This window comes from Rhinolophus ferrumequinum, chromosome 17 (genome assembly GCF_004115265.2).
Source record: "Rhinolophus ferrumequinum isolate MPI-CBG mRhiFer1 chromosome 17, mRhiFer1_v1.p, whole genome shotgun sequence".
NCBI lineage: Eukaryota > Metazoa > Chordata > Mammalia > Chiroptera > Rhinolophidae > Rhinolophus > Rhinolophus ferrumequinum.
The window spans coordinates 57,632,355-57,649,612 of NC_046300.1; the positions used below are offsets into that span (position 1 = coordinate 57,632,355).

A 17,258-nucleotide genomic window follows, 5' to 3' on the forward strand; every position below is an offset into this window, starting at 1 on the left:
GTGATTTGGGGAAAGGGAACAGTCAATGAGAAGACCCTAAGCCAGGACCATAACGTAAGACCTGGCGGGTCACGTTTAGGAGTTAGGTTTTGAGTCCAAGTTAAGATGAGAAACCACTGCAGAGTTTAACTGATCCTCATTTCCAGTGCCTCTTCCCTTCCCTCCGCCCCTCTCTCTTCAGGGACAGCTATTGTGAAAGCCAAGGGAATGGTGTTTCACTGCAGTATTTACTTCCACGTGTCCAGTTACAGTATCTGTAATTTCGTTAATGGACTTGTCACATAGGCATGCCATAAAACTCCTGAATAACTTCTCTCTTTGCTTTAGAACATGTAGACATGTGGCATCTCGTTTTCTCTCCAGAATATTTTAAAGAGTGTCTCCTTAAATCTGGCACTTTAGGTTGCACCAGGTGACATTCGAGGTGCCTACCTGCGAGGGAAAGGAGCGGGAGAAGCTGGCACTGATTGGCGACTTCTCGTCTTCAGCAGAGTTCTTTGTCACCGTGGCCGTCTTTGCCTTCCTCTACTCTTTGGCTGCCACTGTCGTTTACATTTTCTTCCAGAACAAGTATCGGGAGAACAACAGGGGTCCACTCATTGTAAGTGCTTTGCTTTTTGTTTTTTCTTCCCCCTCTAATTTCTTTTTCCAATGCTTAAAGGGCTTTGGAGTTACCCAAACCCTCAGGAGAGGTATTTTACAGAAAATCGCATTCTTTTTCATCCAAATCTCTTAGATCTAAAACAAAAAGATGATTGCCTGTCATTCTTTTGTGCCCCTGTGTTGGAAAAGCATCACAAGACTTGGTAAAAACTCCTGTGAAATAAATGGTTGGAAATATCATGAGATCAAGGAAAGAGGAATGAGGTTTACTGCAGATTTATTTATAATTCCAGCATGATGGAGTTAGTCAACAATTTTTTTCACTGATTATTTAGACAGTGTGACTTGTGGTTATTTGAAATGTGTATTCTCTTAATATATGATAGACCGGGCATAGAACTGTTTAGTTTGAAAATGAAAAATGGAGTTCTTCATCTCTGAATCTCTCTCTCTCTCTCTCTCTCTCTCTCTCTCTCTCTCTCTCTCTCTCTCTCTCTCTCTCTCTCTCTCTCTTTCTCTGTCTCTCTGCTCCACCAATCCTCCCCTATTTGCTTCTTTCTTATACAATGGTTGAAGAACTCATGTTGAAACGAATATAGTCCAGCATGTACTAACAGACACACACACACATTTAGAGGTACAGAATTCTCAGAGGGGTACATGGTCATGGATAATTTTAAGGAAATAAAATTTAAAAATTTCAACCTTTACATGTACATTTGTCTGAATTTTATCTTACAGATAATGCCCAGCATTGAAAAATATCTTTCTGTCTTCTCTCTTAATTACCTACTCTCATTACATAAAAGAAAAGCATCCTTCTTTTTTTACCCCAAATATTACTACACAGTACGTTTCTAGGATGTAAAACCTTTGAGACAGTAAAGAAAGGATCGTTTGAAATACTGGTGTTGGTGTTGACAAAAATGAATGATTGTAATGCCTGAGTAAAGTACTCTTTTGCATATAAGGAGATTTCCATTTTTTTCTTTCAATAGAAATGAAAGTTCTAATCTACTCATCAGCTAATAGATTATTAAAAAATAATTCTTGATGACAGACCACTAGGTGATCTGAGGCACATAACTCAGAAGGAATTCAAAGAAATTAATGACATTGCGGTAATAAAATTCCATTCATTCTCATTTACTCATTTATGTGAGCAAGCATTCTCAACACATCTATAAAATGAAAAATGGAAACAGAATTTATGCTGAATCATGTCCCATTCTATACATAAATAATATTTGTTCCTCAAAATATAAACTAATTGAAGTAAAAACATCCCCATACATTTCTAATAAAAATTTAACTTTTCAAATTTAAAATTATTTATGAAAATTTATAACACATTTATGTTGTTTCAGACAACAATGCATTCAAAATATTTGTAATGATTACCTAACCCAAAAGAAAATTTTGGTGCTTAAAACATTAGGGTCACTGGTAAATAAAAAGTAATATAAGTTTATATACATATTTTTGTGACAAAGAAATATAATAGAGTGATTGATAAAATGCCTTCCCATATAAAAAATATTATATTGGCTATAATTGTGTGAGGGAAGTCTAATGGAAATACGAGTTCTAGAGAACAGAGGAACATGTAAAATTTCCAACTCTTAAAGAGGAACTGTTCACTAATTTTTTTAATTGATGATAGAGAATATCAAGTAACTATTCCATTAGATTCATTTTAAATGGATACAATGGGTATTTTTAAAATATCAATACTTACAATATGCCAGAAATTATATTCTTTGCAACATTTTAGACTTGTAATAAAAACAAAATTAGATGTCAACTTTATATAAGGAGGAACAAAGTTTCTCAAATTTCTTTTAGGGAGTGTGTGAGTAAAATATTTCTACAGATCTCTAACTTAATCTATATATTTTAAAGACTTGAACCTGAAAATAAACACATTTTGAAGGGTAACTGGGAAAAATCCCTGTTTGTAGAACTTTGTAATCAAGTTTGAAGGGACCAGAAAAAAAATCAGATTTGTACCACTTTAATATGTTATCCTGGAAAAACAAGAGTGATGCAGCAGAACTTAAACCTTGGACAAGTTTTTTTTTTTTTCCCTCTCAAATTTGAGCTAATAAATAGTCTAAACGGTTTTAAAATATCTTTAACAGAGTCACCTATCTTACTTGGGCTCATCCCTCCCGTGTTGTCTAGAGGGACCCGTAAAAGATATATGTAAAACCAACATGCATCCGTTCCTGGGTACATGCATCCATTCCTGGATACTCTCACAGAATTCTAAAGGTTGAGGAAATACCCTGACTTCCAGAGAGAAGAAGTTGACTCAGCTAGTTTACCCATAAAGTGAGAAAAGATCTATTTGTTATATAAAACTACATTCTACTCCTATGAAATAATCTCGTGAAGGCAAGCTGCTTCATCTCTGTGTACAGTCTTCTCCATCAAGCAGGATATAACGAAATCCTGAACTGTGTGCTACACTGGGTAGGTTTTGTTTTATTACATCATGGAAAAAAGAAAGGGGTTGGGGGGATAATTCTAGTAATAAAAAAGGAAAGCCTCCTAGATGAAACTTCGGGGATATTAAAAAACTGATGTGCTCATTACTTAGCAGATAAAAGTTAATTTAAAAATGAGCCTGAGTCCTAAGAGCCACAGAGGCAGAATGAGTGTAGAGGATCAGCATGATGCCATTGTAGCTGCAAATGGCAAACCTTATCGATTCTAACCCTGCTGTGACGAGGCCATGGTTGGGGGAGGCAGGGTGGGCTATTATACCCACCTTTAATTATGAGTTCGCAGGTTAAAGCAAATCCACAGTGTAAGATCTCACGACAGTGGTTCATACCTAAGAAAACTTTGAAAAACTAGAAAAGTATTTGTTCATACGTTAATAATGATTATACTTGTTTCAAACCAATCTTACTTATTCAGAAAGACGGTTACTGATCATTACTTGGGCATCTCTTTTCTTGTTACCATCTATTCTTTTTTGGAGTTGTTGCTTTTTTATTAACAAAACACCCATTTTTCCCTTCTCTCTTTAATTCAGGATTCTCCACGTCAAATAAACTTACTCTGAAACAACAAAGTTACCATAATATGCTGATTTGAACTAACTCATGAAGTTTAAAGAAGTTGGGTATCCTAAGCTAGTTTAAAAATTAGTTCTCATCTCACTCTGTAATCATCTAGGACATGACATTATACATCATGCATAAATAAGATCTGTGCGTAGGAAAGTGATGAAGATGTAATGGTATTGATACAACAACAATAATATTAACTGGTATTATTTTCTACTATGTGTTGATCTGTTTTAATCCTCACAACAACCCTAGCTTACGTTATTGTTCACATTTATGGATGAGGAAAGGGAGTCACGGAGAGGTTACCCCACTGTCCCAGGTCACATACATCACTAATTGTCAGAGGGTAAAGAGTTTGAACCCAGATTTCTCCAAATCCAGGGCCCAAATTCATAACCACCATGCAAGACAGTCCAAAATCCTAGGCAATGTGCTCTGAAGATAGGCAATGTGCTCTGAAGTTAGAGGGATGGAGGTGGGCAAGACAAAGTGGTCTACATACCTGGGCAGCTCCTGTATTGTCTAACTCTGGATATAGAGAAACCAAGCCCTCCCTATAGTCCCTAGACTTTTCTTGGTATTTGACGTCACAGAGAGTTTTTGTATTTGCCTTCCAAATCCACTTGGAGTTATGGACGATGCTAGAATCTATGATACTAGAATCACTGGAAGGTTCCGTTTGTGCTGCCATTTATCTCTGTCGCATGGGGAAGATGTCAGTGATAGAAAACAGCTTTAAAAATACCACGGTCAATGTGTATTATAAATTAGACATGGTGAGGACTGATCACTATACATTTGCAAGCAGTTGTGAGCAATTTCAGACAGACTGGGGCCAAGCTTATCAATGACTAGTTTTTAAAACATATTTTTCCTACTGAATATATTTGACAAGCATCCCTTTAAGTAAAAATGAGAATCTGAATGCCTTTAGAAGTAAAATAATGTTAATGATGCTTAATGGCACAATAGGGAGAAAATGAAGCCAAATGAATCAGCCAGCCTCCGTGCATCGCTACAGTAAGTGCCTTCTTGTTCGGGTGAATAAATACCAGTTCTCAGAAAGCAGAAAGACCACCTGAATGGTGCATGATTGTGGAATTGAAATGTCACATCTGGTTATATCATTTTGTCATGTTCCTTAGAGTACAGTTTTAAAGCCAATCTCCTGCCTAGATTTCTGTGAAAGGAACGTTCTAAGCCGTTTTCAGATCTCATGTCAAATAGTGACACTGTGAAGCTTTACCTTTTTTTATATGAATGTAAAATAGGTTTTTAAAAAATACCTCACAGAGCTCACAGAATCCTCTGAGAATGAGTATATAACAAACACCATCCCACATTTTGGTGAATCCTCGTCTGGATAGGTTTGGTTTAACATAACTATTCTAGGAGTTAAGGAGAATCAATATCCACCTTAAGATTCTGTGGAAAAGAAAGGAGCTGTGTTATTTAAACTCTGCTTTTCACATAAAGGATACCGGGTTGATGGAAGGTGTTTTATGGGACAAAAAATGTGTACCCATTGCAGGCATGCAGCGGTATCATGGCTCACATTTGTTTCATGCCCAGGGCATTCCAAATCTTTTCATATTTTTCATCCAACCTCAAAACAATCCTAGGGAAGGAGAGAAATTAGAACCAGGCCCATTCTACAGATTTAATTTAACTCCTCTTTACTGAGCACCAGGTGTTAGGAAATGAGGTCTTGGGAGATTAGAAACCTTGCCTGTGGTCAGAGATGTGAACGGCAGAACAAGAACTCAAACTCTGAGGCTAATGATCTGAGGGGCTGGGACTCCACTCTGGAGTCCTGATTTTCATCTCCCTGTATGACCTATTATTTAACAGTTGGAAGCCCGTTACTTCACCCATAGAATGAAGCCAATGGCAATGTACACCTCACAGGGCTGCTGAAAGGAAAAGAAGAGTTGATGCCCGCAAAAGGCTTTGCATGGGGAAAGGCACACAAGAGACAAATTAATGGAATTTAATTGTAACACCATTAAGTCATTAATTTTAATTATTCCCCTTCTCACTACGGAGTAGTACCTTAGCCCCAGCACCAATAAAGGGAAATCGCAGGCACCTTCCTTAATTGACTGCACTCCTCACAGTTGTACTTTCCTTCAGCCCCTCCATCCCAGGCATCTTGTGCCCGAGGTCCCTCAAGGATAGAGCTTGACTCAGGACTACTTTTATGATCACAGTTGTTAAGTTGAGCATCCAATTAACCTTTTTGGTCCCAGAACCCCACCCTGTTATATGACTGGAAGGTGGATTTTTAACTCCCTGAACCAAAATAAAGCTCCTCATTTTCAAGTATGGTCTAAGACCGTCACTAAGAGAGGAAAACAGGAGACAGGCACAGAGACAGATGCTCAAAGAATCAAATGCTAATTCCTAACTATCAACTCCATCTTTCCTTGGCTGTAATCAGAGATGGAAATCAGATTTTGCTATTTGTAAATGGCGAAGAATCTCTTTCCTCTCTCCTTCCCTCTCCCTCTCTTCCCCTCCCCTCCCCTCTTCTCCTCTTCTCTCCTCTTTCCTCCCCTTTCTCCTCTCTCTCTTCTTTCTATCATCATGTCAGTCTCACTTCGTATCTAAATGTATTTCATTTTAATAGGTAGTAAGTATCTTCCATAAGCCAAGTGATGTGTAGATGGGGTGAATTCAAAGCATCCAGTCTGGTGAGGAAAATTATTTAATAATTATGACTCTCCTACAAATGACCTATGAGAAGTATGCAGATGGGTTTTGGTAGCCTAGAGGAGGAAGCATGCCCTGTAGAAGACAGAGCACCCCCTCCCCAGGTTCCAGTGGGAACACTAACACTAAAGACAATACTAACATTCCAGGGCATCTGATAGTTGGTGAGAGGATGAGAGCAGAAGGCTGTGTTTCAAGTTCTGCCCCAGGTGCAATGCATCTGATGCTAAAAATAAAAACATCATTTGAAGCCCCCAAAGTACATATCTTGTTAGTCATAGGCACGCCTGTCAGAATCTGACACTCTGACTTGTGATGTGATGTGATGTGATGTGATGTGATGTGGTGTGGTGTGGTGTGGTGTGGTGTGTGTGTGTGTGGTTCCATCTCTCACTCTTTGAAACAAGAAGAGTTGACATTACAAAAGGGTATAGACCTAACCTTAAATGAACCCTTAGTCCAAACTACTATACATTTTGCATCAACAAGTACATTTTTCCAGAATTGGCAGCACAGATGAAGGCAAATAAATTCATCCAGTTAAAGTGTTCCAAGCACACCATCTACACATTTTTATCAGATTTTATATCCTCAGCCCTTTTCCAGCTTCTTTATGATTAGCAGATTTTTAATTACAATCTAAATTAGGGTTAATTCCCACTGTACTTGGTACTATGGTTCCTCAATTAACTAGTTAAACAGAGAGAAGAGCTGTAGTCCAATAGCCTTAATAAAGGCAATGAACTGCTTATGGAATTCGTGGGGTTCTCCAGGATCCCAGACCTCTTTTCATCCCATGTTGGAGCCTGTGCTTTCGGAAGGCTAGCAGACCATTTTGTTCTGAACTTCATTCATTTCTGTCAGACTGTCTCTCACTCCAGAGAACTAACTCATCATTCAGTTAGAAAAATGAGGGCCGAGCGGAAACTTGGCAAAGCTCCACATGTGTCTTTCCTGCATGGTTCTTTTTTCATGTAAAGTACCGGTAAATGTGAAATGTGCCTACTCCATGGCCCAGCACACCCAGAAGAAACCCTGCTCCCTGTCTGAAATAGACCTGTGGTTCTCAACTGGTGAGGGCGACATTTGGCAATGTCTGGAGACACTTCTGATTGTGACAACTGGGCAAATGTTGCTGGCATATAGTGGGTAGAGGCCAGGGGTGTGGCTGAGCCTTCCCCAGGGAGCAAGAACCCACCACAACAAAGGATTATCCAGACCGAAATGTCAACAGTGCTGGGGATGAGGAACCACAGCAACAACCAGCAGTTACTGAGTACCTACTGTGTTCCAGGCACTGCACAAGCGCTTTCTACATGTATGTCTTCCTTCAAATCCTTAAGCTAACCTTCTAGTTTCATATTTTAATTCCCATTCTTGAGATGCAGACAATGAGGCTGGAGAAGTTTAAGAAACTTGCTTCAAGTACTTGCCCCAGGGGCAGTTCATGTCTGTCTGAGCTCAGCTCAGACGTTGCTGGATCTTTCACTGAATTTTTTCACTTATGGGGGACTCTCTACCCCTCACTGTGCTCATTTCTCTTGGTCTATGAACCTCACAGCTGACTCTTGGCTCCCCTCATGCTCCCTGTCTTCTTTGTTCCCTCTCTTAGCTGTCCGCAACACACACACCCACACCCGCACACACACACACACACACACACAGCCTAAACCACTGTTTTGTAGCCTTTTCTCCAAAGCTCTGCTTTCTCATCTAGCTGACATACTAGAGAGGAAAATGGTGCCAACCCCAATTTTTAAACCGATTTTAGATGTTACCCCTGAAAGAACTCTTGTATTTTTCCAGAAGACTTCAAGAGCTTTAATATTGCTCCTAATTCTATCTCTAATTATGAAATTTGAGCCACTTTGAACGTCTCCAAGCAACTCAGGGAACTAGTTTAAACTCAGGGCTACAAGTCATTTCAGCGAGACTCCCAAAATGGTATAAAGTTGGTAAGGAAGGGGGCACCAATATTTCCTTATTCAGTTAATAGCTATCTACAATTAAAAACTTTGTTTTCTTATATTGGTTTTTTCTTATAGTACCCTCAGACATTACTAGTTTTCAATTTTTGTCTTTCAGTCAAACAAAAGTTCATGTGGTGCTTCCTTTTTGATCCTAAGACAAAGCTCTTCTTTGGATTCAAGAGTAATGACCATGGCTGCTCAGGCCCCACTGGACCCAGGCTCTGCACCAGGCACCAAAGACACACAACAGAAGAAGACCTGGCTCCTGGCCTCAAGCTACCCCCTTTGTTCCTATTACTCTTGGGACAAAAGCTGTCCCGGGGGAGACAGTAGGGGCCAGTGGTTAAAAATTCAGGCTCTGTACCCAGACTGCCTAGGCCCAAATCTCAGTACCACCATGTATCATCTGTGTGACTTTGGACAGCTTACAGAGGCTCTCTGTGCTTCCATTTCTTTCACCTGTGAAATAGAGATAACAATGGTTCCTAACTTAAAAAGTTGTTGGTCAGATTAAATGAGTTATTACACCGAAAGTAGTTAAAACAACACCATGTACACCGCAGGTGCTTATTAATTTGAGCCATTGTTATCATCAGCCTGGTAGTATTATCCACCTTTGTGTCCATATCGTGCTTTTTATGTAGCTGGTGTTTGTTCATTTCAGTGAGCTGATTGGCTGAAAAATAAGTGGATAAGTACAAACTCCATTGACTTTCTCATCTTGAGAAATGCTTTGGAAGGCTTCTTGTTGTACTGTTAACATTAAACACACTTTTATTATTTTTTTATTCTTTGAACCTCCAAATTCAGCATAAAAGTGGCTGTCATTACATAAAAATGCGATGAGCCCTACTATGAGGTCTCCACTGTCCCCCATCACTCAGTTCCCTCCCTGCAGCTCTCCCACCCCCATCCTGGCACTCAGATCTTATACTTGAGGGAAGGAGGGGAAAGAACACAGCTTCATTAAATTAATAAGGCTCCAGAAAACAGGAATTTGAAACCCTAATCAACTAGCACATCTGAAAATAGCAGGAGCATGTGAAGAGCACAGTTGTGTAACAGGGAGAAACTTGGAAAATGTGGTTGTTTGGGGCATCCAACTGAGAAACTGGGTTCAGACATTCACCCTCCTTTTATCATTTTTTTGAAAGTGGTGAGATCTTCCCCACTCCACCCCCACAGTGGCAAAAATAGATTACAGTTTGCTAAGTTTACGTTTTTGATTCCAGACCAAGCAGACTCAAACATGCAGCTTTGGATTTACTGGCACTCTCAATGGCTTAAGAGTGTCTTGCTCTAAGACCATGGTCCATTAAACTTTTAAATAATTGGCACAGAGTCCAGAGGTTGGATTTTTTTCAGCCCTCTTAGCCCTTTCTCCCAGCTGGCCACCTTCACTTCCATTGCTTATTAGAAGGACCCAAATCAAAGCCACAGAGCCAGACAAGAAAGTGCTTGAAAATTTGTCCTGGTAACATGGAGGAAGTGACTCTAAAACTGTCTTGGATCCTTTGAGGGACATACCTGTCTGAGACCTACAACTTTGAGTCCACCTCCATGTCGTTCTGAAATGTCTAGGAAATATCGAATTGATCCATATACTGTCTCCTGAAATTAACAGCTAAGCTGAATTGCCATGAGTTTTATTTGTAGACTACTGGTCCACTGGCAAATTGACTAGCCACACCTATGGGCAGAAAAGCATGCAAATATTGACAACCTAGAAATTAAAAGAGAGAGAGAGGGAGAGAGAGAGAGAGAGAAACAGAGAGAGAGAGAGAGAGAGAGAGAGAGAGAGAGAGAGAGAGAGAGAGAGAGAGAGAGAGAGAAGGAAAGGAAGAAAGAAAGAAAGAAAGAAAGAAAGAAAGAAAGAAAGAAAGAAAGAAAGAAGAAAGAAAGAAAGAAAGAAAGAAAGAAAGAAAGAAAGAAAGAAAGAAAGAAAGAAAGAAGAAAGAAAGAAAGAAAGAAAGAAAGAAAGAAAGAAAGAAAGAAAGAAAGAAGGAAGGAAAGAAAGAGGAAGGAAGGAAGGAAGAAAAGAAAACGTTACAATGGAAAAAGAACTGAGAAAACTTGTAGTTGAGGCTAGGGAAAAGAGGGCTTAAATATTATTCAGCTGCCATTTACTCTTGAGCACTTTCCACAGGACAAATATTAAGGTAGAAGTTATTTTATTTAATTCTCCTAACACCATTAAGGCAGGAGTGACTATGCCCATTTTACAGATGTTGAATCAGATTTACAGAGATGAAGTAACTCGTGCAGTGATACACAGTAAGTGAGCCTCCGGAGCCATGCTCTTCTCCCTGGTGCTGTATCCCCCCCTCATTCTTACCTGGAAGTAGAAAAATGAACATCCAAGAATATCCAAGCTGGAGCTGATAGTCAAGTCAATAAGACAAGACAAAGACATATCAGGATATAAAAGCACAACAGAAGTGTATTATTAGGACCAGTGATCGCAACATTATGTAGGATTCAACAGGAAAGAGCATGTGTTATTTGCTTGAGGGGTCAAAGAAAGTTTACAGAGTCCATGAGATTTGACAAAGAATGGAAACTAGCTGGATGAAAAGGAGGGCTTTTTGAATTGGGGAAGGTCTTAAACAAGAATAGGTGGAGAAATAATATAAGAGCAGACCTTTTTTGGCCCACCAGCTTCCTTCTGTGGGATGCGCAGACTTCTCTCACTCACACAGTACCGCTGGACTGTGAGTCCACGGCGCTTTACCCAGTACATAAGATTGACTCAAGTCAGGCAATTAAAGTCTCCTCTGGGATTTATCTGTGGAGTGAAGTTTTTCCTCTGGAATTGCTAGGCTACAAAGATGTGAGTCTAGTTGGTGGATGTATTGCCCAAGATGTGGAAAGATTCTGTGTAAAGAATAAAGTTGAGCAGAAATAAACAGAGCCTCGATATGAAGAAGAAATAAAAAGATAGAGAGAGACATAGAGAGACTTAACGAAACACACACACACACACACACACACACACACACACACACACACACACAGAGAGAGCACCTGGATTTGGCCATACCTGAAGCTAGGCACTCTAGGCTTTTCAGTTATGTGAACTACCAACTTTCCCTTCGGGCTTGCTAGGTGGATTGGGGTTTGTAATACAGTGGTACCTCGGTTTTCGAACATAATCCGTTCTGGAAAACCGTTCGAGTTCTGAAATGTTCAAAAACCAAGGCATGGTTTCCCCATAGAAAGTAATGCAAAATGGATTAATCTGTTCCAGACCTTTAAAATCAACCCCTGAAACTGCAAACTTAGCATGAATTTTACTATCCAATGATACCACAGATCCATAAAATTTACGGCATTTGTAAACTGAAATGTCCGTCAACAGAGATGTTCGAAAACCGAGGCACCACTGTAACTTGCCAAATGAAGTGACCTTTATACATAATTTCTACCCTCTCTATAAAAAAGTTGTAAGAACTCATATATCAAGAGATAATTATTAAGATTAAATAACAAATGTCTAGTATGATTGTTAGGTGCTAAACACATAGTAGATGCTTAGTAACAATTTATTTATTCATATTACCAAGAAAGAATAAGGTAGAATAACTCCGGTAGTACTTTTATATTCATTATTATTTAACTCTAGTTGTTTCCATTTTTAATGGCTGCATAATTTTCAATTATAGTGAGATAACGTGAGCTATCTCATGAATCTCTTATTGTTGGACTTTGACTTTTGCATGGCTTTGAATTTTTCTCATGAACAATGCTATGATCAGCCTTGCGCTTCAATCTTGACACATATTTTAAATCATTTATTTAGGATAAAACTTGATTGTCTTCCTGATTTTTAAAGTGGAAGTTTCCATTTTTAGATCCATATAAAATATATCCCTAACAGATTAATTCTGAGCTGAGTGAAAATTTTAAATTCCAACTTTTGATTCTACTCTAGGCCCTGCAATCTTGGGCTATTAGAGATCTCCCAGAAACAATCTACAATTTTCTCCCCAAAGGGAAAAAAAAATTTTTTTAAACTTATTTTAAGGCGGCTGCCACTGAAACATTTGCTTTGAAACTTGAGATACCAAGGGGACATCAAAAATTCAGTCAAGCCACGTTTAAGTATTCAGAAGCTCAGGCTTTAATTGCCAGCGAAAAATCCCCAAGATAGGCATTCATTTGCATGGCAGTGCAAGTGTAGCCCCGGGGCTGAGCTCTGCATACCCCTAGATTTGGCAGTATCCTTTCTCACTGAGGCTCAGTAAATGAAGTTCAAGACCATTAACTGCTCCTCTAGCCACAAGCAAGCAGAAGAAGACAACAAATATACAGAAATTCCATGTGATGATTTTTTAAATAATGGAATGCTTTCTGTGTTTCATCCTGAATGTCTCCAATGGCTGCAGTTCTGTATGTGGCAAACCAGCAGATGGTCAGGGAGCGGCAATATCGGTAGGAGTCTTCGTCCAGCCCTGCCTGCTGCAGTTCGCCTCCCAAGAGCTTCTGCATAAATCTCGTGGCTCCTTTCAAACACCAATTAAGCTATATGCCACAGCCTTCCTTAGTTGTTTCTTTTTCTTTCTTTCTTTTTTTTTTTTTTTTGACTCGTTCTGTAAATTGTTGACTTAGGATTGAAAAAACCAAGACCAAACTACATGGGATTAATGTGCCCTATTAGAAGATCCAACGGCTTGGGTCCCCATTCTGGGCTTCATTAAATCCTCATAGCTTAAGGATTGGCAAAGTTATAGGGAACAGGGTGGGTGAAGGGCTGTGGAGAGAATTGATTCATATTCGGTCATATTTATGGAGATTGGATGAAGTGGTCTCCTACCTCCTGTCTTCTATTCTTCCAACCATCACTCCAAATACAGCTGTATTTATACCATTGGCCATCTCTGGCTTATAGAAAAAAAACAACTCACTGCTCACTCCAGCATTCAAGGCCTTCCTGAGCCATGACCCTTCATCTACTCTCCCGAGACATCTCCAACCATTCCCTACATCCCATGTTTTAGCCAAACGTACCATTCCCTAAACATGCTGCACACGCTCGTATTTCTGCATAGTTATTCAGCACTTAACACCTGGAAGGTCCTCCTGCCCTCCTCCATCTCAGCCTATCAAAATGTGATTCATCCTCAAAGACCCATCTCAAATGCTATCTGTTCCGTGAAGTATTTCTTCACCGTCCATGTCCTTACTTCTGAAGATACAGGAATTCTCTCCCCTCAAAACTCCATAGCTCTGTGTGGCAATCTGCGGAAAAAGCACTCCTGCCTTGTACTTTAGTTAGATGTGGTTTTGTCTGATTCCACCACTAAATGTTAAATACCTGAAGGACAAGGACTATTTCTAACATCAATATTAGACAGGAAATCAGTATTAAAAGTGAAGTTAATGACCAAGCTTGTCATCAAGGATAGGATCTGTATAGCATTCAGCATTCATTCAATACATATTTGTTGAGGTCCCACTGTGTGTCAGGAACTGTGGCTGGCACTAGTTGTACATAGCAAATGTATATTTGAAGAGAAACATAGAAACAGCTCCCCAAAATATGCACTATCTAGATCTGTGTCTATAGATATTGGAGGTATCCATTGCTATACTTTAAATAAGACTTCAAAAACCCAATAAACATCATTGCTGTCGAGACAATGCCTCATCTCAGAAGACACTGAGCTTCAAAATGCTGGACCATAGTTCTTCTCACATACTACCAGCAGCATGCAGCCTACAATGTAAAGGGGAGTCTGCGCAACCAAAGGATCATAACGTATCTTTTATGCACTTTGTTCTGATTAATCATTTTGAAGAGGGAAATGGAATCAAACTATAGTCCACACATCATCCCTTAGTCTGCTCCTCTGACAAAGTGAAATTTGACCTTAATTCATACCTTTCATTTAAAAGACATATTTATAATTGTGCTTCATCAAGGCAAATTCAAATTTATATATTTCTAAAGTGTCATTTCTTCCCCTGGTTACTGATGCTTATCTGTGTTCTGGTTGTGATAAGTTATACATTTGGTAAATGTGTAATCAGAAAACTAAAGAATTATTCTTGACTAAGAACCATCCTCTTCAAGACTCAAATATGAATTTCCCTCAAAGAGAAGTAGAGAACTGGTAATATTTTGTTTTCAAAATTCAGATAATTTCCAAATGCTTATAAAAGAAGAGAAACCTCTTTTCTACTATGCCTAATAAAATAAAGCGAATTCGGCAAAACTTCATACTTTTGTTGCTATACGGTAATTTAGACTATATGTGAATGGATTCCTGAGGTGAGTGGAAGGCAAGTCAACTTCTTTCTCTAAAACAAACAAAATTTTCTGGGAAGAAAACATATTTTCCTCACTGGACCAGGTGACCCCTCCCATACTGGTGATCCAGGACAATGCCACATGTATATGTGTCGGTTTCCTTTGCTGGAAAGTGAGCTTCTGGAAAGTAGGACGGGTTTTTATTATTTCTGAAGAACCAGCACTAACTAGGACAGAGCAGAAATTCAGTAAGTGCTTATTAAAGGAATGAACTTCAAGCTCCAATTTGTGTGTATGTGGCTTATTAACTAGAATTCAGACTTTCAGTTTAAGTTAATCATACACATATTTGATGCTACCACATGTCCTGGGATCTCAAAACAAGTTGCACTTTCGGCTGTAATTCAACTCCAAATTTTTCCAGTTGATTCTTTCCCCGTTCTATTTATTGAATCAAATTGCTCTAACAGGCCTACATTTTCATCAAAATTCCACTTCATCTTATACTTTTTTTTTGTATGCCCTCTTAACTACCTCTTTTGCTGTGAGATGATTCAAACTCTCCTCTCCTGTCTTAAGCATTGTTCTTGCAACCAAGACTGATGCTTGCTGACTTTGAGTAGACATGATGGTAAGCATATTCACCTAAGCCTGCGTCTCTCCGTCTTCTTGTGCCCTCTCATTTAATAGTTTATCTCTCCAAAACAGAAATACTTTCCTGCCCCCAAAGCTATTGAATTAGGGAAAAAGGTCAGAAATTGAATGTTATCTCATCACTCTTATTTGGAAATACAGAATCCCTATTGGGTTTTGAAAGTGGGAACTAGGAACCCATTTATCCCCATCCAAAATTGAACGGCTAAGTAGACGTGAAGGGATGGATTTAAATTAGAAAGGCTATATTAAATCAGCCCAAATCAAAGCTGATTTCACTCCAGGAACTGTATTCAAAAAAGGTATAATTATAAAAACTTGATATTCTGCTGCCTTTATGCATATTCACTTTATGAACTTAGACCTTCGTGAGCCTCCCAGGACTGCTTCCTCGTTTTTAATAAGTTTTGAGAATGAGGCACTTCCTGAAGGAATTAAATGAGGGTGAAAAAAAAAATTTTTTTTTTTAAGACTTGCCAGAAACATTAAGACAAAGAAGTAGCTATTCTTCTGGCTTTTGTGTGCTTTGAGAATGCTATAAATAAAATGAACCTCTGAGGAGTCAGCAAATACATTATGGTTTGGCAATTAGGAGACAACTAATCCATCCGGGAAGAATAATCTTATTATCAATTGCAACTTCTAAATAACATCAGTGGGTCTCTGTGCAGTTGCTGGGGATACTTATCTTGGGAAAAGGAGGGGTTTCAGAAAATGCTCCGATTTGGTAATCCAAAGCCTGGGGCTGCCAGCTGGACCATGTTCCAGTTGATGAGCTGCCATAATGGTCACCACAAAACCAGCCAGGTGAAGGGAGAGCTGGGAATTATTTAGCTCACGCCCATTTATTCTACAAGGCTGCCAACCTCAGCACTGTGCTCTGTGCGGTTTAATCACACTTTAGGAAGGATGCCAGGACGGTTGAAAGGCTGACTTTTGTATGCCATTTCCCCCACTCCCAAAATAAAAATTAATGCTGTGAACCCCTCAATTCCGTGAATCTTTAAGAACATAAAATTGCAGATAAAATCCTAGTGAATGCTGTGAGCAGCTTTGAAATCATCACTTGCTTCACTCTCCATCCTCCATCTTACCAATAGAAGCCCAGAGAAGTTGTCACTTGCCCAAAGTCACACAGCTTATTCCAGAAAGCTCCATTATCACCCAGCACGTCCAAGTCCAGGAAGAAAGGCCAAGTAAATCAGGCTCATCTTGCCACCTTGCCGTCCCATTATTCCATGTCAGTCTGGTCCAGGACAGAGGCTGTGTGAAAGGAACCTGTGGGTTGAGCTGTGAATTCTCCTGTCCTCATTTACATCAAAACAATAGCTGACCTAGGGACCGAATGCCTCCACCAAAGCTGAGATAGATTTCACTGTATTTTGCCAAGAACATTTACTTCCAAGGTACTCTAGATTTCAAGCTCCCAGGTGGGTGCATCAGTTAGTGAACCCGTTAGTTGAATGTCAGGACTATTTTTCTTTTTCCCTCTGAGAATCTGGGCTCTTTTCTTTGCCTGCTGTGGATGATGAAATGTAAAATATTTATGTGGCTTTATAATAACTATTCAGTGTTTAATGCACCTGATATTTGCCAAAGTGCTTGACAATCAGGGTTTATTAACAGGAAAATAACTGCTTGAAAATCTACACTGTGACATTTTGGGGGCAAATCCCTTTGGGGCTGCATAGGGTGTTTCTGGGAACTATGTTGGGGCCAATGATTTTGAGTGAAATTCATTGGCCAAATTCTGCCTCCAGCCTCATACTTAAACGTCCCCCTAGTTTACTAGACTTTGTTCCAGGAATCCTAAAGTGTAGCATGGTATTATGCATTCCATCCACTCATCAAACACTTACTAAGGATCAACTAAGAGTTGAGATGAAGAGTTAACAAGATTCTTCCCAAATCTGGATGAGGGCTCCTCCCATGATGCTTTGTGTCTAGCCTCATCTAGGACTAGTGGTTCTCAATGGCAGGGGGCAGGGG

At 39.4% G+C, this 17,258-nt stretch overlaps 1 protein-coding gene across 3 annotated transcripts in view; it reads left to right on the forward strand.

Moving 5' to 3' along the window:
• Positions 1–17,258, forward strand: part of SYNPR (synaptoporin) — a 296,080-nt gene that overhangs the window by 246,209 nt on the left and 32,613 nt on the right. For all 3 annotated transcript variants that reach the window (XM_033131550.1, XM_033131551.1, XM_033131552.1), the window contains one exon: positions 403–601. In XM_033131550.1, coding sequence (XP_032987441.1) covers positions 403–601 — 199 coding nt within the window. The remainder of the gene's footprint in view (positions 1–402; positions 602–17,258) is intronic.